The sequence below is a fragment of the Arvicanthis niloticus genome, chromosome 19 (genome assembly GCF_011762505.2).
Source record: "Arvicanthis niloticus isolate mArvNil1 chromosome 19, mArvNil1.pat.X, whole genome shotgun sequence".
In the NCBI taxonomy this organism is placed as follows: domain Eukaryota; kingdom Metazoa; phylum Chordata; class Mammalia; order Rodentia; family Muridae; genus Arvicanthis; species Arvicanthis niloticus.
Window position 1 is genome coordinate 27,938,691 of NC_047676.1, and position 25,102 is coordinate 27,963,792.

The 25,102-nt window shown below is 37.4% G+C and overlaps 1 protein-coding gene across 13 annotated transcripts in view; it reads left to right on the forward strand.

Moving 5' to 3' along the window:
• The window catches only part of Spef2 (sperm flagellar 2), a 156,923-nt gene that overhangs the window by 115,366 nt on the left and 16,455 nt on the right, over positions 1-25,102 (forward strand). For 7 of the 13 annotated variants that reach the window (XM_076916088.1, XM_076916091.1, XM_076916087.1 and 4 more), the window contains 9 exons: positions 6,005-6,158; positions 7,857-7,985; positions 10,836-10,974; positions 13,550-13,779; positions 18,628-19,790; positions 19,911-20,128; positions 20,239-20,447; positions 23,162-23,268; positions 23,936-24,118. In XM_076916088.1, the coding sequence (XP_076772203.1) occupies positions 6,005-6,158; positions 7,857-7,985; positions 10,836-10,974; positions 13,550-13,779; positions 18,628-19,790; positions 19,911-20,128; positions 20,239-20,447; positions 23,162-23,268; positions 23,936-24,118 (2,532 nt within the window). Of the gene's footprint in view, positions 1-6,004; positions 6,159-7,856; positions 7,986-10,835; positions 10,975-13,549; positions 13,780-18,627; positions 19,791-19,910; positions 20,163-20,238; positions 20,448-20,538; positions 20,663-20,758; positions 22,208-23,161; positions 23,269-23,935; positions 24,119-25,102 lie in introns of those variants that run through there. The other 6 variants (XM_076916095.1, XM_076916096.1, XM_076916098.1 and 3 more) reach the window with 3 other exon arrangements.

A 25,102-nucleotide genomic window follows, 5' to 3' on the forward strand; every position in this document is an offset into this window, starting at 1 on the left:
ATTAGTAGTAGTATTAAAGGGATTATTAGGGGCTTATTTTCCTGAAAGAAGTCAGAAGTTAAGAAATATAGTCACTTAGTCTTTGAAATTATGTAAGAAGGAAGGCAATACTTAGATTCATTTCAGTGCTAAGCTAGGTAACAAATGCAGGGGACTAAAAATCAAGAGAATGTAAGGAGGGTACAATGGTGGCCCTGTAGAAATCACACCCTTGTCGACTGTGGCATGTGCTACACTGTGCTGGCCAACTTGGTCATCTAATAATGAGATCCACCATGGCTAGATTTTCTATTTCAAGAAATGTAATATTTTTTGGTTTTTAATTTTTGAATGTGATACTACTGCTTTTGATTTTAATGAATGAAATATAATTCATTGAAATACTCTACCAAGTCAAGAAAGAAAACACAAAACCCAATTAGTCCATTTGACTTGCCAACTTCAATCTGTCTGCTTGTTACATTTTTTTCTAAATGACAAGCGAGTAGGCATCATTACCCTTTTGCAGTGGAGAACTAACACCCACTTAGAAAGGCAGGAAGACTTTTGCTTGGTTTCTGTTCTACCCACTTGGCTTTTAGTTTCCTTTTGTATCCAGCATTCTTTGATTTCACTGAAGTACTCTAATCATAAAACAGTATTGACCTTACCAAAGGCCTTTTGAAAAGAGTGAAAGAGAAGCCTGAATAATCTTACTGGAGGAAGGAGGTCCTCCTTAGCTTCCCTTATGGTCTGTTTGTGGGCCTTTACCCCAAACAGAACAGAAAGCTCCCCTTTCTCCCCCAATTTTTTTTTGGTCTATTTATCTTTCTCTTTTGTTTCTCACAGAGTAATTCAAACTCCTTTCTTGTCATACTTGTTTCAAAGAACCTTGAAGTGTGGATGTTGCTCGCATCAAGAAAATGTATAAAATGCATTTGCCTGGCTTCACACATTCACTAAAGTAAATACTCATGACACCAGTACACAGGGATTAGTAAAACCAGGTATGCAGCTATTAGGTTTCCTCATGTGCCATCCAAATCTTAGCTCTCTTAAGTGAACCACCATCTTGCTATTGCAGTCAGTTCTTTCAAGGACCCAAGTCTGTAACTCCTATACAACATACTGTAGGTCTGCCTGCCTTTGAGTTTTAAGGAAATGGACCCTTTGTGTGCGTGTGTATGTGTGTGTGTGTTTTCATTTTTAGAACATTATTCATTAGAGTCATCTCATACTGTTAAAGATGGCTATATTCTGATCATTTTCTTTGTTATGCAGTGTTCTATTACATGACTGCATCACAATTTGGTTAACAAAGTTGCTGCTGACCCACACTTGGGTTTGCAATTTGATGCCATTGTACACAGCTGCTGTGAGCAGTCTCACACACATCTCTCGGTGCCCATGAGTATACAAAGTTGCCTAAGACATGGGACTATATGTTGTCATCTACATACCATTTACTTGTGTATGTGAGTGTGTGTGTGTGTGTGTGTGTGTGATTAATTAATATGCATCTACCTTATTGTTCATATGTAAGTTACGTAATTTACCATATATAAACAATCTCAAAGTAAAATTTCTAAAAAGTCCAATATAGGTAAAGATTATGCCCAAACAAGATGTTCAATTCCCTTAGAGAGGTTTTTTATCTTAAACTTTCCATACTAATACTGTACCCAGCAAAATATCATTTCTGGAGATTCAAACTCATGTTTTCACCCTTGCTTAGCAAGCACCCTATCCACTAAGCAATCAACCTATCCCTACTTTGATACTTTATCTTGTTAGTGTTTTCCTAAATACTGGACTTGGTTCTATTACTTTTCATATACCATAATTTAGTACAATACCCACAGCTAACACAGTCCTGAGTACAGTCTCAAGATGCTGTTGCAGCTGCCATCATGCTCACAACACTGAAGCCAATAAAAAGATAACAGTGATGACAGTAATGGCTAGCACAAAAACGGTAAGTGCCAAGTCCCAGGGAATGGGAAGCAGGTACAGATTTTCTAGAAAGGTCATGTATTATTTGTATTGTTAATTGAACTTCAAAAACATAGTAGGGAGGTCATAAATCTATCAAAACTACCTAGGAAGAATACTCCATTCTTAAAGAACATAGAACCAGAGTATTAGCTATATATCACAATTAAACATGATGTTTTAAGTTTTGAGAAATGTGGTACCTTCTCTAAGTCTTCAATTTCTTCTCTAAAACATGAGAAAAATTCTAGAACAATTGAAATTCAGTGAAGTAGTGTATATAAAAATGTTTTAGAAAGTATAAATACAGTTATTTGATAGAAATTTATTTAAAAGTATACATTTTTCTTTTGTACTTTGGAATGTCTCATAGCAAGCATAGGAAAGTGATCACTTACTATCATTATTAATCTAGATATTCATTATATATGAATCAGAATTTTACGTGTTATAGTAGAGTTCTAAAAATCTAATGTCATACATTTAAAAGCAGACAAAAAATAAAAGTCACTCGTGAGTTTAGCACCTAAACCCTCGAATGACTAAACTGTGACTTGTTAGAAAACAAACATTTAAAGGAACTTTTAGTTCCAAATGAGAGAGGTACAATTCAGAAAATGGATGTAGGCAAACAGTTCCAAGTGTGACTGGTGCAAATTGGAGTGGTCTGCACGTTCATTCAGGCTTTTCCTAAGGAGCAATTTTACTAAAAGCTACTCATTTTGTATGCTATGTTAATTTTTAGCAAAACTTCCTAATTGATAGGTAGGTAATGATTTCAGAGAAGTCATATTTAACACCTACAATGTCAAATCATTATGTTTTAAAGTCCTTACTAGTCTTTGAAGCAACATTAAAGAATGTATTCTAAATTATGCTGATTTTTGAAAGAGATCTGGAGGTCTCTGAGAAAAATGTACAAGAAAACTGCTAATGATAATCTTTGCCTTCATCATCATCACAGGGTCGTTTGCCAAGGAGATAAATCAATTTTAGAGGAAATTGCTAACGTATACTACTTTGCAAGAACACATTTCAAAGAATGAACTGCTTTCAATTTAAAGGGGGGTTGTTTAACAAGCTTTCAACTTTACCAAGAACTTGCAAGTACAGTAGATAGCATGAAATCCATTTTTATTGAAAGGTCATCTGTGGGGAAAAAATAAATTAAAAAACCAAGGCAACCAAGCTAGCTTTTTCTATGTAGCTCTTCTGGATCTCTCAAGTGCTGCTGGCAGATTGTTCTGTGACATATTACAATTTTAAAAGAAAAAAAACTATCAGTTAACAAATATTGTCTTCCATAAGGCCTACTGTGATATATTACAATTTTAAAAGAAAAATTTATCAGTTAACAAATATTGTCCTCCATTAGGCCTACAAATAGGCTGAAGAATATGAAAGCCCATTAGCAGGTTATGAGGTTTAATGTCCATGGAGAAATTGGAGACTGTTACATGCTGGACCATGGGGCACGACGTATATGTCAGGAGTCTGGAAAAGGCAGCAACTTACTTTCCTCTTGCAAACAAAATTGCAAAGGCCTTTGAGGCAGCTAGGCCTTATCTATAGTTCCATATATGTATCACCCTTACTCCTTTTCATTCTCCTCATTCTATTAGTCTCAGAAATCATATCAGATATGGATCTCCCAAGTGCTTATATAGATACATATAATCTTACTGACTCGTTTTCTGACCTCCAAAATGCATGTGTGTTTTATATCTTTCTTTGAGTTCTTTTCTCAGTTCTCATAAATAATCTTCACTGTCCCAGTGTCAAATACACTTAGTACTTAGTTCTAGTATTTCTAGAAACTGGAAGGACCTGGGTGGCATAGCCCTTAGATAGAGATTTTCTATAGACAGACAGACAGACAGACAGACAGACAGACAGATTTTAAATTTTAAATTTACAAACAATAATTGTATATATTTTTGCTTATACTTTGATATTTTGATATTGGTAGATATTTTTAAATGATTAACCAAGCTAATAACACATCTATCGTTTTACCTTCTTATCATTTTTTTTTTTTTTTTGGAGTAAGCATTTAAAATCTACTCCTCTAGCAATTTTCAAATATAAAATACATTATTAACTACTATAACCAAGCTATGTAGTAGGCCATCAGAATTTGTTTCTTTCATCTAAGACATTTTACCCTTTAATTAACAATTTTCTTCATACCCTACCCATCTATCCTCAACCCATAATAGCCATCATTCAGCTCTATTTAATAAGTTTAATAATTTTACATATGTGTATATGTATGAGAGACAGATTATTTAGTATCTAATATCCTTCACTGGTATATAATGTCTTCTGAGTTTATCTATGTAGCCCTGAGACAAGGCTTTCTATAACCTGAAGTATATAGAACATCTTAAAGGAGATAGGTGAAGAAGGCCCTGTAGAATTCTGTCTGCTTTTCAGTGTGAGAGCAGAATTTCCCCATCTGTGACTAGCATGGAGTTATAATACAACTATAATTCAAGCATTTGTGGTACTGAGAGAGGAACTAACTACAATGGAGACACACAGAAAGTCGGAGAATAGAAGAAGCTAGGACTATGACATTAGCCAGTGGCAAATATTATCTCCATAAGCAATGAATCTTCTGGGAGGGTGTCAAGAGTTAGAATGGCAAACCCAGGATTAAAGTGTTTATGATTCAACTGATCTAGGACCTACAATCTCCTGAACTGGCTATAGAGACATGAAATTTGTATCTCATGTCATCTATAGTGCACAGACACAATATGTAAACAGGTATGTTTTGTAATATAGCAATTTTATAGGATAATATTTAATTAGGATTAAAATGTAAAAAAGAATCCATAGAGGGTTGATGGTTGTTTTTCTGTCAGCTTGATATAAACTAGAGCAAAGGAATAAGCCATGTCCCTCTGTCCCTTTGTAGTTCCTGACTATATCTGGTTGAGCATCTACCTTGACTTCCATTAATGATGACTGCCATTGGGAGGTATAAACTGAATAAACCCTTTCTTCTTCAAGTTGCTTTTGGTCATGATGTTTATCATAGCAATAGAAAGGAAACTATGACATAAATTGATATAGGTAAAAAAAGCCTGTCCTAGAGGCAAGAGATCTAGAAACTTAGAAGAAATCCATTGCTGTATTTGTAGAGGTAGTTAATCTGACAGATGTGAGGAGAAAGACCACCAACCCAAATCACAGCTAATTTAATTAAAACAAGCTCTTTTATTTGTGCACATGAGCTGTCTCTCCTTAAGGCGGGGTTCAGAAGATCAGCTTTAAACATGTGGAACATAAGGGTTTTTATAGTTCAGGAGTAGAGGGTTTCGAAATAGGGGATTTGGCAGGCAAATAGGCAGGATTGTAGGAACAGAACATAGGCACAACAAGTTGGTCATACATAACATCCTCCTGAAACAAAGACATGGTTTCAAAGTGGTCATAACAAGGTAGTAACAAGGTGGTCATAACAAGATAGTCACAAGGCGGTCACAACAAGGTTGTCATAACAAGATAGTAACAAGGTGGTCATAACAAGATAGTCATAACAAAGTAGTCATAACAAGGTGGTCATAGCAAGGTAGTAATAATTCCCTTGTAAAACAAAGACGTGGTTCCTGTTTCCTATAACAGGCAGTACAGAAGCACTTGTAGTTAAGGTTACAGGTTGAGCATAGCTCAATCCTTGAGAAACAGATTTAATCATAAACAGGATCAAATCAAGTTTGTTTTTTTACTATATGATGGTTTCAAGTCTAAGATGGAGAACGGCTTGTTTATCAGTGGACATAAAACTGTATGAACCTGTGCAATCCTGGATTAAGGAGATAAGAGCCTCCTCTCAGACAGCTGCAGGGGATAGCACTTGGGGGCTGGATAGTCCAATCGTAGAACTGTGTGCTCCTTGAGGGGTGAGAAGATGGGCAACATTGTTTACAGTGGAATGAAGCTCTAGTGGAATCTCAGTGACTAAATCTATGCGATCATCATATTTGCTGAACGCCATCCTAACTGAAATACCGCTACCATACAGGTGGCTGCTGAAGTTCACCAAAGGCTCACGGAGGAAGAAAAAGAGCCACCCCAATTAGATTCCAAAGAAAAGTCTCCTCAATCCGGTGCAAATAAAAAAGCCAAGAAGGAGAAAGAACCACCCAAGAAGAAAAAGACAGAAAAGAAAGGAAAAGGTATTCATGGCACTAGGACCTGGTCCCTAGGTCACTTTAAACCTCTTCTTGGTAGGAAATAAGTCATTAACCAGGCAGGTTAGCCTCTAAGCCACTTGAATGCTAGCCATTGTTTTAAACTATAGACTCAAGTGTCTATGGGCTGTGGTTGTAGTTAGCAAACCACATTGCATATCAGCATGACCTAATTTTAGCAAATAGTAGATGTAACCAGCAATTGTATTCAAGGCAGCTTTAACCATATTAGGACTCATAACCTGGGATGTCTGTGCAGAGGGGCTAATACCTGCTACAGTTAAAAGCTCTGTGTTTATGGGTCTCAAGGGCACTTGTATCTAAGCAAACTGTTCCTACTGAAACATGCCTATCTAAGTCTTTGCCTCAGAGTCATGATGGGAGAACAACAGAAAAAACAGGCAGAGAGATGCCACCTCCCACTGAGTGTAAGCAACAGCACTGAAGGTTACCTTTTTTTCTCAATGTTCCTATGTGAACTTTTTTAAAAATATAATTTGAGGCAAGAAAGGAAAGGTGGAAAGCACGTGAGGAAAATCACCTCAGTGACAGATTTGCCACTGTGTGTTTATTTCACACTAACTGTGGGGCAGCACTCTATGATGGACACCAAAAGCATATGGTGGGGGAGAGGGAGTCAGTGAGAATTAGGAAGGTGTGGTGGTGACCCGGGAAGCAAAGGGAAGGAAAGATGCTTTTGTAAAGAAGAACATGCTACTTTTGTCGATCTCGTGATCTAATAAGTAAATGTTTCAGCATTTAAAAAGATTTGTTTAATAGAGTAAGTGCAATCTTTAATTACTCAATAATAATTGAATAATTATCATTCTGTACTATTTATTATCAGTCCAATCTTTACTTATTCAATGATAAAACAAATGCAGAGGCTAAATCTCTCTTTTATTTGCAATTTATACAGTCATCTATTAATACAGCAAATATACTTATCCCCTCACCGTTCTTTACATCCTTTTCCTTCGTATGATTTAAGCCCCTTATGACCATACCCTCAAGAGTAATTTCTGAACTGTGTGGAAATTCACAAACTGAGCCTGAACTAGAATCACATTGCCTTGGGTAGATTCTCAACAAACACCCACAGACTCTTCATTTCCAATCAGTTTAGTAGTCATCGAAATACTTGTAGGTGGGCCCAAATTAAAAGATAATTAATTCGGATGAATATTCTTGAGTATTACTATGTTTAACCCATATCTTTTTTAAGTTATTTGTTGGTCTTTTCTTGCAAAAAAAAAAAAACAAACAAATAAACAAAAGGCCAAGATCCACTTTCAAATTTAAGGAATTCCTTAGGAAGTGGTAATTCTGCAAGGAACTAATACCTACTGTCAACTACAGTATGATGAACTTTGCCAGTTTTTGTCCTCAAACCCTGATTTTATCACTTTTTAAATTCTGTATTCACATGCCGTGCACCTTTTTCGTTTCTTACAATATAACACACCATATTTTGTTATGAATGCTGCCCAGAAAGCTCACAAAATTCTCAATGGAAGATTATAATCTTTCATTGCCCACCCCAAGGAGCCCAAAGTTCTTTGTTTCAAAATCTCTAGCAGTTTCTGGTTGTACGGATTTTGCCACATAGTCATGTCATCCACGAGCCACGTCTATAAACTTGTATGTTGGTAATTTACTCACCACGCCTCAGTTATGTTTCAGGTAAATCATCCCCCGTGGCAGAAGTCAGTCCGGTCACAATCACTCCTGAAGAAATGGCTGAAATGGAAAAGAGGAATGAACTGAAGCTCAGGATAAAGGAGGAACATCTTGCTGCTCTGCAGACAGAAGGTAGGAGGAGAAATAGAGTAAGATCGTGCTTTCAGTGGAGTCAAAAAACCCACACAGGGCTCGTCAAAAGCCTCAGACTAAGTCTCAGAACTCAAGCAAAAGGACTGAACACACCATTCAGAAAAGTTTTTTCTTGTTCCTAAAACCAGCTTTGGTTACTATGCTGCATAGTATGAGTTAGATGAGTCTGGATTTAATTAAACTTAATTAAATTGATTGATTGGTTGATTGAGACAAGGTCAAACTTTGTAGCCCAGTCTGGCTTCAAACTTGTTACGTAGCACTCTCTGTTCTTGAATTAACATTTGTCTCCTGAGTGCAAAGATTACAGGCATGCAGTACTGTGCCTGGGTCCCTAAGTAATCTCATTTAAAGTATCTACAGGCTGCCAGAAAGATTTAGGAAAAGAAGAAAAAGAAGGCAAAGGCTGTAATTCAAATTTCAAAGACCTGAAAGAAAAATAAATTGCAAATTGGTGTGGTTGTCTAGGTTAGTTAGAAGCTGTCTAATACAAATGATTTAATATCACAAAAGAGTAAGTTACTCCTCTTGATAAGAAAAAAATAATTCTGGGACTGGAGAGACAGTTCAGTGGTTAAGAGCACTGACTGTTCTTTCAGAGGATTCCATTTCAACTCTTAGACCTACATGGTAGCCCACAACCATCTATAACTCCAGTTTCCACTGGATCCAGTGCCTTCATTTGACCTCCGCTGGCACCAGGCACACAAATGATGTACAATTCAGGCAAAAAAAGTCATATTCAAAAGTAAAACAAAAGAAGTCCTGGCCAAAGCCCATAAATTCTGAGAGTGAACTTCTGGGAACCAGGATCAGTCAATGTTCACATTTCTTTCTCCCTCTAAAATTTAAGGACTTTCTTCCCAATACTCAAATGACTGCAAAGACCTGTTCTCCCATATTCTCCCAAAGAGATTGATTAGTACAAATCAATATGGAATTTAGAATGTTAAGAATAGACCAAGGATAGTCTATGGAAACGAACAATTGCCAATATCCTCATTGACAGACCCATAACATAAGCAAGGGTTCAGAGAAACCAGCAAAACAAGGAATCCATGGATGAGAAGACAGTTTTTTATTAGAGATATGAGAGATGGAATAGCCAGAGGCCTTGGGGAGCTGTCCAAAGCATCCATGAAAAAAGGTCAGATTGTCAAGGGCCAGGGCAGGGGCAACGTTATAAAGAAAACTCCATATACCAGGGTCAGTGATCAGGGCTTTGCTTCCATCTGTCTGTCTGTGAACTGGGCCATCCAGGAAGTTTAGGGTGGTGGGGGAGGAGACTTGCAACCTGTGACTTTGGTATGTGGTAAATATCATTTGGGAAGTGACTATTTTTGGCAGACAGGAAGTAGGTTCCTGAAGAATGAAGAGAACAAGTTTCTGTTTCTCCATCAGCAATCTTCCTATAGTCCAGCTTGAGATGAGCCAAGATTGTATTTTGGCCCAAGTCAATGGACCTGCCTTTGGTGGGTTGGAAGGTGCTTGGTGTAGTCTCGCTTCTCTCCTTTTCTATCCCTTCACCCCTCTACCCACCACCAATCATTCCCTTAATCCAGAAAAAACTCAGAAGTGACCTGAAGCCAGGGAGCTGTGAGGCATCTGGAGAGGAGAACACACATTTCTCTCCAGTGTCCATGTTCACATCTGATTCCAGTGTTTTCCAGTATCCCTCATCTTTGAATTCACATGATAAAAATCCTCAATGAGATAAATTTCAATTCCCCATGCTACAAAAGTTATCAAGTTTTTCACTGCAGGCTTCATCCTATAATAGTGGCTGGAGACTCACGTGCATATGCATAAGCTTTAAAAAAGCAAACCAAAACAGTAATAAAGTGAGAAGGGAGATGAAAGCAGTCACTTATAATACTCTGTGATGGTGGAAATATGCTTATGGGACAAGATGGGAAGGATGGAAGCCATTTTAAAAAGCCTTTCCAGAACTAATGTGCGCTGGACCAAAAAAGTATGAAAAATTGTGCTCAGGAGACAAGCCAGGGGCAGGAATAGAGAGCAGAGATGTGTGCCAAAGCATAGAAGATATAAAATCTATTCAGTGTGAAGCCATGAACCACAGGGGATAAGCCAGGATGGAGAAGACTTGAAGAGTTAAAAGCAAGATCATAGATTGTTCAATAGACCCTGCCTCAAAAAAGATAAGGTCTCTTCCCTGTGGAATCTGAGTGGTAATTAATCCTGAGCAGAAATATCATTGCCCTGGCAACTGTAGGAAGGTAGAAGACTCGGTGACTCAATGCTGCAGGGGCAGGCGGATGGAGTTGGAATTGAAATGGGGAACAGAAGGAAGAGAAAGTATAGCTAAAACTATAGTGTAGGTAAGAAAGGATCAATACCTGAGCTTCCAGGTACCAAACTTATTAAAGCTCAAGAATAACTTTAGTTTAAATCCACAAAAGACTACAACGCACTTCATTTTGCTTCACTGTGAGATGGATGTCACCTTACCCATAATCATGAATTAAATAAACCTTCATAAACCAAAGCATGATTGGTATGTAAGAATATAATGTAGATATAATATATTCAAATCTCCTTTTCTCTTTTATTTGTATTGTATATTCATTTTACACAATAGGTTTTATTATGATCATTTTATGCATGTGTGTGACATACTACGAGCGTGTCCATCCCTCACCACTATTTCTTCTTTCTCCTGCTCTTCCTCTTACTTACTTTTTCTAAATCATTCCACTCCGTATTCATGTATCTGCAAAATACAAATTCCATATAAATAAAAAGCATAATATTTTCCCCTCTGAATTCAGTTTACTTAGCTAACATCCAGCTTCTCTTTTTAAATAGAACAAGCCACACAATTTCGACTTGAACTAATAAAGTCAAAAGCTATGTCTGTCCTGGAAGATTTAGTAACAAAGGTGATTGATGTCTACAGGTTCATGGATAAATGGCTTGGTAAGAGATATTTGAATGAAATGGCCAGGTAAGGTCCTCCTCAATCAAAAAAAAAATTGTACTAAATGACAGAAATGCAAAAATTGACAAAGTGTTTAAGATGTCCACAGATTTAAATTATACTGCACACACACTTAACACTCACGTATACAACTGTCTCACAGACACATATGTCTCTGTGTATCTCTCTCTGTGTCTATATGTCTGCCACTGCTATAATATAAACACTCAAAATGAACACCACCATCACATTTGTGTAGAGTATTTTCCTGCAGTAACATGCGTGTCAGAGGGCTCTGTCACAATATCATTTTCACTGTGGGAGTTCAGTCTACATGGTAACATTACATATAACTTTAATCCAGGAAAATGAGATTTCCAAATTACCCACTAATGAGTACTGGATCTAATTTCTCAAGGCTCATCAGCTTTATCTATAAAAAGGACTCAGCTAGGCTATTAGATTCTGTAATGTGTATATTATAGGGTAGATTGCAAACATTTGCCAAGTGTTTAGTAGTTGTATGAGAATGGGCATCAAAGTCCAAATGTTTTCAGAAGCAATAATTACTATCTGTAAACAGTCTTTTTGTCTGGCTTTCTTCAGTCTTATCATGGAAGTTTTACTGTTAAAAAATCTTCAGCCCACTTGTTCAGTCCTATTGTTCCACAATAGAAAGTAGAGAAAAGAAAGAAAGAAAGAAAGAAAGAGGAAAGGAAGAAAGAAAGAAAGAAAGAAAGAAAGAAAGAAAGAAAGAAAGAAAGAAAGAAAGAAAGAAAAACTCATTTGCATCTGGTAACCTTGCTACCACTATGCATAAACAAATATTATTGCTGGACAGCCAAGTCTATTGCAATTAGCTTGTAGCCCTATTCTGTTGCCTGCTACTTATAAATAAGAACGTTTCATTTGAGTTCTTAGGATTTATGGCTTCCTTCCGTCAATCTGTCCATTAAGCACAAATGGATGTTAATTCTGTGTGATATACGCAGAGTTCTCACATTTATACCTAGCTCTGTTTTCTGAATCTATAATGCGCTGTACTCTGACTATAAGAAATCACAAAACATGAAGTTAAAAAGTAATTTCTAATCAGAGGGCAGGGGGTTACTGTCAAGTCCCTTTGAACTCTAAATCCATTTTCCTGGCCTCTCTTTTCTTCTGTATGGAAACTACTTCCAGTAACCTTCCACTAGGTGGTGCACAGTCATTTGATATTCTAGTTTTGCTCGAGTTTCAGTCTGTGTGTGGAGACACTGTTCATGCACATTGACTCAGGTTCCAAGGCACAAGAACACTCCAAAACACAAACTAATTAGCAAATACTGTATGGAAATTCAAAAAGAGCATCGAGGAGATGAATTCAAGGGCACCTTTTCAAGGACAGGAACTACTAATACTCTTTAAAGCATCAGCGTACAAATACCTGTTGCTCCTCATATAACGAGAGAATAAGTATGCATTTTCTCAGGACGTTCAGGCTTCATCATCAGATTAAGACAAGAGTTTTTCCTCAGTCCATCAGTGGTACACTTAATTATGTCTAATATCTAAGACACCTTTAAAATTATCTTTAGTTAGGCCATTAACTCTTAACCCAAATGTGTATGTGTGTGGGTGTGTGTGTGTGTGTGTGTGTGTGCGTGTGTGTGTGTGTGTGTGTCTGTGTGTGTGTGTGTCTGTGTGTGTGTGTCTGTGTGTATCCATGACCTGTGTGCCGTCCTGTAGATCATCACTGGAGAGGGAATAAATGTCAGTGATTTAATTTCAAGGATAAACCACTCATAGTCGCCTGTCTTACCATGGGACCATGTCAAGCACATGCTCTAGATGAGACCCTGGGACCCATTGCTGCTTCCTCTAGACCATGGTAGCCCTTAAATGTAGATGCTCACAGGTATATGATCCAGCTTTGGATGTTGTACACTGGAAGCCACTACTCTGCCAAGTGTGTCTTAAGTAACATTAAATGCCATAAAGCTTTGACACAAAGCTAGAGAAAAGCGACTTTTGCTTTTTCTAGAAGCAAATAGCCAAATTTGATTCACTTTATACCTTATCCTACTTCCAAATAAGCTGACTTCTTCTAACAGCTGCCAAACTGTGATCAACTTATTCTGAAAAATAATCTAACCTCTGATATAATCTTCCTTTTTTTTGTTTTTTGTTGGTTTTGGTTTTCCAAGACAGGGTTTTGTTTTTTTTGTTTGTTTTTTTTTTTTTTTTCTGTGTAGCCCTGGCTGTCCTGGAACTCACTATGTAGACCAGGCTGGCCTCGAACTCAGAAATCTGACTGCTTCTGCCTCTCAAGTGTGGGGATTAAATAATCTTTCTTATATAGGAATGTATACTTCATTACTTACAAAACAAATTTAATAGGCTTTCTTCTTTCTCAGCTTTGCATAAAACTGAACTATATTATCTCCTTAATAAGAGAATATTTTGTTTTTTATCTTTATAACTTTGTACCTTGCCTTTAAAAGTTTTATATGCCTATAGAACCAAACTTACCCTGTAATGTGTTAGCTTTTCTGTGCGTTCTTAACTATTAATCTAATAATATCTTCAATGGAGATGGCCTTGTTCATTTTTTTATATGCAGTATACAGAAATTGACTGAAGTAGCTCGCTACCACATTGAAACAGCTACAAAAATTCAAAATGAGATTTACTTAAGCCAAGAAGACTTCTACATCAATGGAGACATAAAAGTCTTCCCAGACCCTCCCGCACCAACCCGCCCACCACCCATAGAAAAGGAAGAAAATGGGACCTTAACAATCGAACAGCTTGATAATCTTCGAGATCAGTTCTTAGATATGGCACCTAAAGGTAAGAATGGAATTGCTACTGATGGGTTATAAAGATAACTCAAATTGCCCACAGTGGACATCACTTGGCCAGAAGACAATTGATTTCTGTTGGAATGCAGGGCAATGCAAGGAGCCTTTGCTCTGTTCTAGTTTGTCATGTGTTTGCTTGTTACAAAATTATCTGAGTTCAGCAAGGAGAAGAGTCACAGTGTCTGACAATCAAGCAGTGTAGCAAGTAGTGTGGTAGTGTGGCAGTGGCCAGCCCTGGTGACTCTTCCATCTTCCTCCTCTCATGGGGCATACTAGTAAATTTGACTCCACCCGACAACTGGAAGAGAGTCTTTATGTTTTTAAGTAGAGATTCATTAAGGATCCCACATAAGTGTTTCTGTCTAGCCAGTGAGTGGATACTAAGAAGTGAAGGAATGCTCTTAGAACTTTCTTTTCTTTCAATGCTTCATAGATCTTGAGTAGAACCAAATGAATTACTGGTTTGTACTTCCTACTTAATTTGCTCACATGAGTGTATAATTTATTTTCTGCATACAAATTATTGAATCCCTTTACATTTTATCATTACAGTTCTGTGCCTTCTCCTATCCCACCAATTGCTGTCCTATGTAATTCAAACTGATGTGTATAGAGTCATCATCTATAATCCTCAGGACTGTACACTCAGTCACAAAGCAATTAAGCAATGTGTCTGTGGCCATACACATTTTGGACTCTGCTAATTTAAAATTTGTTAATCTTATGTATGAATTAAGTTGTCCCTTGTAAATAGGTTTGTTTTACTTCTCCAAATGTCCTAATTAGGAAAATCATCTCTTCCCTAGAGACAGTCAATGGGCTTTAATATAAATACAATCTTACTTTTTAAAAATTAGTCACAATTATTTTCAGAAATCCATAGAAAAATCATTGATAACAAGTGATAATTCACTCTATAGTCTATAAAGCTTCCTTGCCGAGGCCAATGGGTGGCAACGTACACATGTGTTTCCTTGGGTGAATATATGCACTGACATACATGAGCATATCAAATACCTTGAGAAGTCATTATACCTCCAATGAGTAAAAACACACAATGTGTCTAAATATACAGATACTTTGGCAGTAATTGGAAAAGATTAATGTGGGTGGCAACAGGTACCAAAAATACAACTGTGTCCAAAGACAACTCACTAATCCTGTTACCTTCTAGCAAAACAGACTTCATCCTCTTTCCTCCTGAATGAATTTTATAATATCCTTTAAATATTTACTTTATGTGTATATATGAATGATTGCATACAATATGTGTATATACCATGTGCATGACTAGTGCTTGTAGAGTCTAGAGACAGGCATCAGATGCGCTGGAACTAGGGTCAGAGGCAGTTGCGAGCCACCTTGTGGACACTGGGGACTGAATCCAGATCCTTAGGCTAAGTGCCATCTTCCCAGCCTTCTCTGTCCCTTTTACCACGTCATTATATTTTGAACTTATGTAAATGTTCCTTTTGTGCATGGTGTATCTTTTATATAAAGATGTGTGTGTATGCTTCTACAATAATGCATGATTTAAGTTAAACTTTCAGGATGATGACTGAGAAGAAACTGTCCAATTAATAGCCTAACAGAAAGCATTTGGAGGCATTTAAGTAGGTGGAAGCAGATTTTGTTGAAACTTATAAAGTTTTCACAATTTCTTACAAAAGGGATCCCAGTATTCATGGTGAATATTGAAATACATTCTTCAATATATACTCAAACTCAGAGACTCCAGCTAAGAGTTTACAATTAAATACCATATGACATTTAGTTGATTTAGTTCAACATTTGAACTCTAGAAACATTGGAATAAAAGTTTATCCAGATACATTTTTTTCTGAGTATAATAAAGTAGTATCATTATCAGACAGTGGTAAAGCACAAGAAAGATGTCTTGGTCACTGTTCTATTGCTGTAAATAGACACCATGACCATGGCAACATTTATAAAAGAAAGCATTTAATCGGGACTGCCTTGCAGTTTTGGAGATTTAGTTCAATAGTATCATGTCACGGAACATGGCAGCACGCAGGCAGACACTATGCTAGAGAAGTAGCTAAGAATTTTACATCTGGGTCCACAAGCATCAGAAAAAGAGGGACACTGGGCTTGCCTTAGGCTTTCGAAACCTCGAAGCACACCCCTAATGACACACTTCCTCGAATAAAGCTATACCTCCTAATCCTTCTCAGGTAGGGCCACTCCCTGATGACTAAGCATTCCCATATATGAGATTATGGGGCCATTTTTATTCAAACCACCACAAGAGGACTGGCAGGGAAGGAGGAAAGCAAGTAATAGCCAGAAAAATAAAATAAAATAAAATAAAATAAAGGCATAGTTGAAAGAAATAATTTGCTGTGAAGAGTTTAGAGTATGACTTGAAAAGTATAATATTAGGCAATGAGCTAATTTTGAGACAGAATATGAAATTAAGAAAAGGGCCCATTAATGCAAAGTAAAGGAGAATTGTTTGTTATGCCATGATCAAGGCTGGTCCAGAACAAAAAAAAATCAGCAAATCTAAAGCAGCATGGAGTGATATGGAGACAAGGGTACAGAGGGTATTTAAATGTAAAAGAACACACTATAGAAAATTTACAGAAAAGCATAGAGGAGGATGGAGGTTGAGGGAATAGTCAGGAGACTGACTTGCATTTCCTTCTACAGTTCTATGAACTGCAGCAAATAGATGATAGGTCTTTATCAGAGGAGTACCCCACCCCCCAACATACACAGCTGGGGAGCTAACCCATACATGGATTACTGCTGTTATTTAGAATGTTCTGAGCTGTATATGAGATGTAAGGCTTTTAATGATTCAACGTTAGTTATGGTCTGACTGACTATATTATGAACAAACAACACTCCACTGGCAATAAGTATGTATTCCGTATGTTTATTCTTAGGTGTATACTAAACCTGTAGTTGTCTTATCAGCTGAAGTAAAGTTCATTGTCACTGTTTTTGCTGTTGCTAAAGAGAAGGAAAGTGTAATATCCACTCCATTTTCTGCATGTTAGGGGTCGCAGCACAGCGTTCTTTACCATCTCCAGGAGTCAGCCTACAAATGCTGACCATGCTCACCCTGGAGTACACCAAGAACTACTGCTTGACCATTGTTCATCTCTCCTAAGCCCATAAATTACCTGGATTCATAATCTTTGGTGACCTGGCCTACCATTGCTTTACACTTTCCTAAATATGACTTACATAATCATATTTATTTTTGCTATTTGTGGAACATTGATTTTCTTTATTTTTTATACTGTTCATGTTTTCCTATGCCAAACACCTAACTTTTAAAAACTGATTGCAACATGATGAACAGTCAGAAGTGTATACCTATTTAAAGGGGAAAATAGTTGATGCGAACTAGCCACAGCAATGTAGGAATCTCACAGCTCAGATCTCTCGGTTTTTGTGCTCACAAGTAACTGCCTTCACCTTCTCCCTCCAGGTGATGAATGACTAGCCTAACAGCAGTTATTCACGTTATGAAGTCTCACATGCAACATGTACTCACATGGTTCCTTCATTACATAAATACATAAAATAATTCAACATGAAAAAAATCAACTTTTGATATGGTCTCTTTTACTTACTATTATTGTTTAGATTAATCTATATTTTATACAGATTGGTATTGAAGCTATAGGTTATTCCAGTGTGGAAAGTGGTTTAATACAACATATATACATATTCCATCATTAATGGCATGTTTTGATTTCATTTCTTTAATTGACACATGAAAACTGTCACATATTTCTGGAGAAATGTGACTTTTGATATATGTCCAAACAGTATAGTGAACAAATAAAGACAATGTAGCATATGTATCACCTTAAACATTATTTCCTGTATATCTATTCATCTTTAAAGTGTATTCATTTAAATTTTTCTTTAATATATTACTAACTTTAATCTTCATGATATTTTTATAAAGTATCATTAATGTTACACAGAAAGAGATGAGGCATAGAGAAATTAAATACATTGCCTATGATCATGTGACAATTTCACTTGACGAGAAATAGAATTGGAAAAGAACTGACTCCAACCATCCAATCAAAGTTGAAGTGAAAAAGTCGATCAACATGCAAAAAAATTCTAGTGCAGGGCATAACAAATAAAGACTACACAAAACTAGCATCTTTCATAATTTAGAAAACATCCTCCACTTCTGTTTTGGAAAAATGTTCATTGATAATTCCTGGTAAGTCACTGGTAAGAGGGGCTCTCTAATTCTCTGGGTGTTTAATCAGTCTGTTTCCATGATTCCAATATAAAAATCGATTGTTGCTGCGGGTAGGAAAAGAGCAAACATATTGGGAGAGTCAGAGGGCTGGGAGACCTGATGTGAAATAGTGTTTTCTGGATATGTCAGGGAGGTTGCATCCATCAACTCTCAAGGATATGATTGTCTAAACATGGCATGTAGAAGATCACACCAGCCAATACCACAGCATAGATGAGAGAAAAGCTCACAAGGCTCCCCTAACCCAGCTGAGGAGCTACAGCCAGTCTGTGGCTACTGAAAATTAAAGTCTGTTTTCTTTAGAACAAGCTCCCTGATAGGTAGGCAGCCATTATGAAAAGTATTAGCCCTATATCTATGTGAATATGGGCCACATCAATTGCACTTATCATATATCATAGTATATATTGTAGGTTTTAATATATGATATTATACACACACACACACACACACACACACACATATATATATATATATATTACATGAGAAGATTACATGTAATTAATAGACAGATGTAGATGGGTGGGGACATGACAAGAGGAGTTCTTAAATAACCATGTAGAGTTTTCTTTAAAGGAAAAGACTCTCCAGATGCTGTGATTCCAGTCACCAAAAAGCAGAGAAAGTCACGAAAAGTTGACTCCTACCTACCGGAAAGAAATCACCAGTTTTTGAAAATTTGGCTGAAAAAATATCCTTGGCTTGTATATGATGAGCTATTAAACCTTATGTTCTGTGTCCTGTGTCGTAAGCACGGCGTAAAGTCAGGGGGAAGTACAGTAGGTTTTTTCTATGGCACGGACAACTTCAGGGCTGAATTTCTCAATGCTCATCACTTCAGTGAAGCCCATGCCAAGGCATCACTGATAGAAGCAACTAATGGTTCTCCAGTGAACAGGGCTGCCACTGAGTTGATGGTAAGGACCATGAGCAAAGTGACTCTTGGAAGAGTGGAGAACTTATTTAGATCATGCCATGCCCTAGTGAAGACCGGACATCCCCTCAAAGATTTTACTTGGATGTGTAAATTGGATGATATGAAGGGTGTTGATATTGGCCCAGTCTTCAGAACTAACAAATCAGCAAGAACATTTACATATTTCATTGCTGAAGTGGAGAGGAAAAATCTAAGAGAAAAACTAGAAAAAAGTAACTTTTTCTCTGTCATCACTGATGGAATTGTAGACGGTCTAGCCAAGGAAGCCAAAATGGTCTATGTTCAATTTGCACATGCAGGAAAAGTGCAATGTCAGATTGTTGGGATACAGCCACTAGAACAAAAGGACCCTTTGACGATAAAAAATGCTATTGAGAAAACTCTAGAGACCCATCTTCGTCTTCAGCTGTCAAGCCAAGACTGGGCGAAGAAGTTGGTTGGTTTTGGAAGTGATGATTCCCCTGGAATAGAGGGAGAGAACAGAGTGGTTCTGCTTTTGAGAGAAATACAGCCATGTGTGCAAAGTATGTATTGCTTTGCACACCATCTAGAACTGTCTTACAAAGCGATGTTGCAGAGCATCCCTCTCTACAACGACCTTGAGGCACTCCTCACCAATGTTTATCATTTCTATCACAACTCTCCTCCCCTCAAAAGTTCTTTGATAACTGCCTTCAGGGGCCTCTGCCTCCAACCTGTGATGCCTTCTCAAATAAGAGGGACACGGTGGCTTCATGGACTACAAGCAGCCCTCCAGAACTTTCTCAAAGGATACCCAGCAATTGTTCAGCAACTGCATTCAGTAAGTAGTTTCGAAGTGTGTTTTCCAGAACATCAAGAAAAAAAATTTTACTGAATTCTTTGGAAGTAAGATTTTGACCTAGAGAAGTACCCACCATATGATTCCCAACTTGTGTTACAGGTAGGTAAAGGCAAAAATGATACCAGTCAACAGAAAGCCAACAGACTTCTAGAACTTGTTCTCCAAGCGGACATCATCAAATTTGCTCATTTCTTGACAGACATCATTAGTATCCTTAGCCTTCTGTCCCATGCCAGTAGGAACAGAAATTCTTCAATTGCAGATGTATTTGTTTCCTTGGAGTCAACACTGGAAATGCTTCAGATCTATCATTCAAGGTGACAAGTTGAGGACATCTAAGGGTCTGTCAAGGTAGATGATCTGACTTGGGGAATTATTTTCCAGGTATGCTTTCATGTAATTCTTTACTTGGGTGATCTTCTCCCAGACCAGGGCCAAAAGAACGCAGGGTGGATTCAGCCACACACCTTTACGGTAACTGCTTCAGAGGGGAGGAAAACATTTCTACCGTGAGAAAGGTGGTTTTAACACATCTTATCGAGAGATTGCGAGGCTGTTTTAGAGATGCCAGCCTTGATGTGGTGAGAGCAACTGTGATTGGAAGCTTTAGACTGTGGCCTACAAAAATAAATCAAGGTAACCCATAGGCGCCAATAAGCCAGTGCCTTTTGATTGCACGAATTTATTTTAGCTATGTGACATTTTTGTTTATGTGTATGGGTTACAGAATTTGGAGTCAAAGAGATATCGACCCTGATTTCACATTACAAACCAGTTCTAGAAGCTGCCAATGTGAAAACGGATGAGGTAGATACCGAGTGGAGCATGTTAAAATTAGAAATATACGCCAGGTCAGTAAGAAAGCAAACTGAATCAACCGACATGTATCATCACATGCATACAAGTTAGGTCTCTCAATCTTTCATGTCTTTCATCTTCCCGCCCAGATTTCAGAACATTCGAAAGCTGACCTGGAATTTTGTAAACTCCATTTATTCACATAAGTATCCAAATGTTCTGAGGCTTGTTGACTTGGTGCTGGCCCTCCCTGCAAGCTCTGCAGAACCAGAACGTGGGTACAGTCAGATGAAACGCACCCACTCATGCATAGATAAGAAAATCAAGACTGAAAACATGACAGACATCCTAACCATTCAGCTGAACTCTCCAGACATTAGCAGTTTTGACCCTCAGAAAGCCATCCATTTATGGAACATGCAGACACAGTCGCCGATTGCTCACAGGAGACCTAATCTTGACAGCTCATCAAATTCGGAAAGCCAAGATGAAAGTGATGAGCAGTGCGATTAATGTTGACTTTGTTACTCATTGCAGTAAAAAAAAAAATCAATAACAAAAAATTAAAGTTGCAGCCAGTCTTTGCCTCAAACACAAAAGACACTTGGCATTTTCCAAACATACAAAGAGACACAAAGAAAAGAAAAAAGAAAAAATGCTTACTTTCCTGCAATTCTCCCACCTTGCCTCTTTCTGTGTTTAATGCTTTTGCTTCAAAACTTCTGGTGGAGGCTGATGCTTCTAGGCAATCTATTGATGCCATCTTTCTGTGCATTTTCTCTGCTGATGATCATAGTTATCTAGACTTGCCATACAACTAACTTTTGTTCCTGGACAACTCTTAACTCTAGTGGCAGTGAATAGCTAACAGGGCCAAACTGATAGAATTTTTTAAAATTAATCTTTGAACAAACTTTGTCATTGAAACTGCCATCCGTGGAAACTGAAAGTCAGGCCTAAATGCTTTGGACATTGAATAACAAGGTCAAACATTAAAATGTTTCTCACACTTCACACCAAGGTCTCCATATAAACAATTCCTAGGTAAACTTAAAACGCCATTTTGTGTCATTTTGCTTCCTAGTGCAGCCATTAGAGACATGAACATACCTTACAATTACCAGAATTTGTAAGTGCTTTGCTGCTCTTTGCAGTTTTAATAGATTTTGTTTGTGGTCCCATCTTGAATGACATGGCTGATTTACTTCTAATATCTGAAATCTAGTGTGGCATCATTTAAACTTTTACTTACAGGGGCATTTTTACCCATGAAATCGTTCTCCTGACTAATACCAAATGCTTCAGGAAAATTAAAGCGACATGAAATTCATCTCGGAATTACCTGTGGATAGTTAATTATATCAAAAGAATAAGGGTGAACTCTTGTTACTCGTAACACTACCTTACAAACCTGAAATTGTACATGTGGTTTGAACCACTCACATTTTTAAAGTGATAGCTGCATTTCTCTAGAGATTAGAATAAACAGTAAGGTTCAAGTAGACTCTCAGATACGGTGAAAACTCTGATGTAAATGGAAACTTTAGGATGCTATATCTAATAAAAAGAACAGCTGAAAAAAAAAAAAAAAAAAAGAACGGCTCTCTACGGTGCACCTCCCAGATACCTGGATATATAACTGGTTTCCCATCATTCTAAAAGGTACCACTATTGGTATTTTGGTTTTGCTTTTTTAAGTTTTTTTTAAATTTTGTTTCTCTGTTTCTAGTGCATGTGCATGCAATTTGTAATAAGAATCTTAGTAGGTGTGTCTCTTAGATATGCTAAAGTACATTGGTGTATAAGAGCAAGTAGTGGGAAATACAGTGCCATCTTATGATTAACTATCACCATCAATGTCCTTGATTTGGCCATCCAAATCTTCTTGCAATTACAAAAGTAAGCCATCACTAAATGGATGACAAGCTGGGAAGTAGGTGCTACCCTTGTTATGGCTGCCAACTTGCATGCATAGTATTGAAATATGAAATGTTTTACTCAATTGTCTAATTGAACATTATAAAATTTAGTGGTGCTTTTAAAATTTTTGAACCTACTTGAAACAAAATATCAAGGAAAACGTTTGTTGTTGTCGTTTGTTTGAATTTTTGGTTTTTGGTTTTTCAGGACAAGGTTTCTCAGAGTAACAACAGGCTTGGCTGTCCTGGAACTCACGCTATAGACCAGGCTGGCCTCAAACTCAAGGATTCTCTCTGCCTCCTGAGTGGTGAGATTAAAGGCATACATGACCACCATCATGTGGCCAGAAGACTTTATCATAATTATGCAGTTTCAATATTTGCTCAATCAGAAATGACTTTTTTTTTCCTGGACCAAAGAAGACATTTGGCAGAAATAGCAAGAGGAATATCAGAAATCTTTATTTTATTTTAATAAAGTAGCTTCTTTCTTCTAAAGAACACAGTGCTAAATAATTAAGGAAGTTACTATACATTATTTCCATTTCAGCAGAATAAACTGTAATGCCAGTACAAATGGCAATAAATAAATAAATAAATAAATAAATAAACTCATGTTTCTCTGTGTTGTAGGCATAATAGGAAATAAAGCATTCACTGACATTCTGCTTGATTTGGTTACCCTGAACCTTGGAACAAATAACTTTCCTAGCAGCTGGATGCACCTCACCCAACCGGATGTAAGTTTCTGCTTTGTTTGGGATCTAAAAGGTCTTAATGCGGGTCTTACTTGATCAGTTAATAGCTCTAAGGTAACTAGTTCTTACACAGTTGGCAGCATTAACAACAACAACAATAAATCTGTGAAGTTTAAATGAGTGAATGAACTCAGAAGTAAGCCATATTATTGATGACTAACATTTAAACATTTCAGACACTGGGAGACACAACTCAATTACAACCGGTTTGCAAGTCCCTTAACAAGGAACAATAGATGATTTTGAGAGTGCTTGGTTTTCATCATTTCATTGTAAATGCCCTAGGAAATGTAATGTTTACAGGGCACTGCCCTGTTAGTATGTTACTTCCCCAGACTTTAACCTTCCACCTGTGAAAAGATATCAGGTTAACTGACATAAGTAAATTGGATGAGCACAGCACACAAAACCCACAAATGTCAAGACAAACAAACAAACAAACAAACAAAAAACCCTAAAATCCTTTCCAGTTATTGCCTGATGTGGCTCAGCTGTTAGAACAGAAAATGAAAGTAAACTCAAGTCAGAACGGGCTCCGCCTGGAGATGTAAAATCTCTCTTCCCTTGGAATCAATCTCTGAAACCCTTAGTGGGAGGAGCTTAAAATTAGTTGTCCAAACTTCCCAGTGAAATCCCTGTGTTCTTGCAGTTGCAGGAAATAACATCTATATTAACAGTCAACACAGAGTTCGTGGACTGGAGGAAGTTCTTGATGGTCGCAGCTATGCCGTGGCCCATCCCCCTGGAGGAGGAGCTCCTGGAGACCCTGCAGAAGTTTAAGGCCCTGGATGAAGCACAGACAGGCACCATCACCTTCGAACAGTATAAGCAGGTAGACCAGTAATACAGGAATAATTTCTCCTAACAAGCACCCAGCTCACTGATGACACATCACGTTTCTTGTCAGTCTCCAGCTCCTTAGAAGCTCACACATAGACAGCACAGACAGAGTCAAAGTCCAGGACAGAAGTTTGGCTTCCATACCCAGAAAAAGCAGCAGAAAAAATTAATAATAATGTCAAAAATTTCCTTAAGAACTAAGGGTTTTTAATAAAGTCACAAAATCTTCATTGTTTTTCTCCTGACTTCTCAACTAGTAATTATTCCCATGGCTACATATTAAAACCTCATGCAGGGCTTTAAATAATCCACTTTCAGGTACCCTACACCCCAAAGGAATAGCAAGGGCAGTAATAAAGAACATGATGACCACGGGATGATTTGTTTGGCTCCTTTGCAATCGGGTTAGTAGATGGTGGGACTTGTTTTAACTGAATGAGCTTCAAATGTCCATGAATATTCAAAGCAGAAATGGTCTGTCTACTTTCCTAGATCCACAGGCAGTTCTAAGTCACTGCCACGGAAATGGATGTTGAAACATGAGTGTTTGAGCTCATCTGAGAAAAGTGATGGTAACCCAGAACACAATAACTGTTCACTGGAGTTAGTAGGCGGAGTGTAACTGGGGGCCTGTTGTAGAGCAAGATTGTGGAATTTTGAATACAGATGCTAGAGTACAAATAATTAAAGAAATGAATTGGTCATTAGGGTGATAAATGGACATAGATAGATAGATAGATAGATAGATAGATAGATAGATAGATAGATAGATGAACATTTAATGCATTTTAAAGAATTTGAATGTTAGGATTAGTGATACAATTCTCTAACTGACAAGGGCGCCTAAATTATTTGTCTCATCTCTACTAACTGATTGTGTCTTGTTCACCCTTCCATATCAGTACAATGACAAAGGAAGGAATCATGTAGAACAGGGCTCAAACTTTGATGTAGGGTGATGGTCTGGAGGGATTTA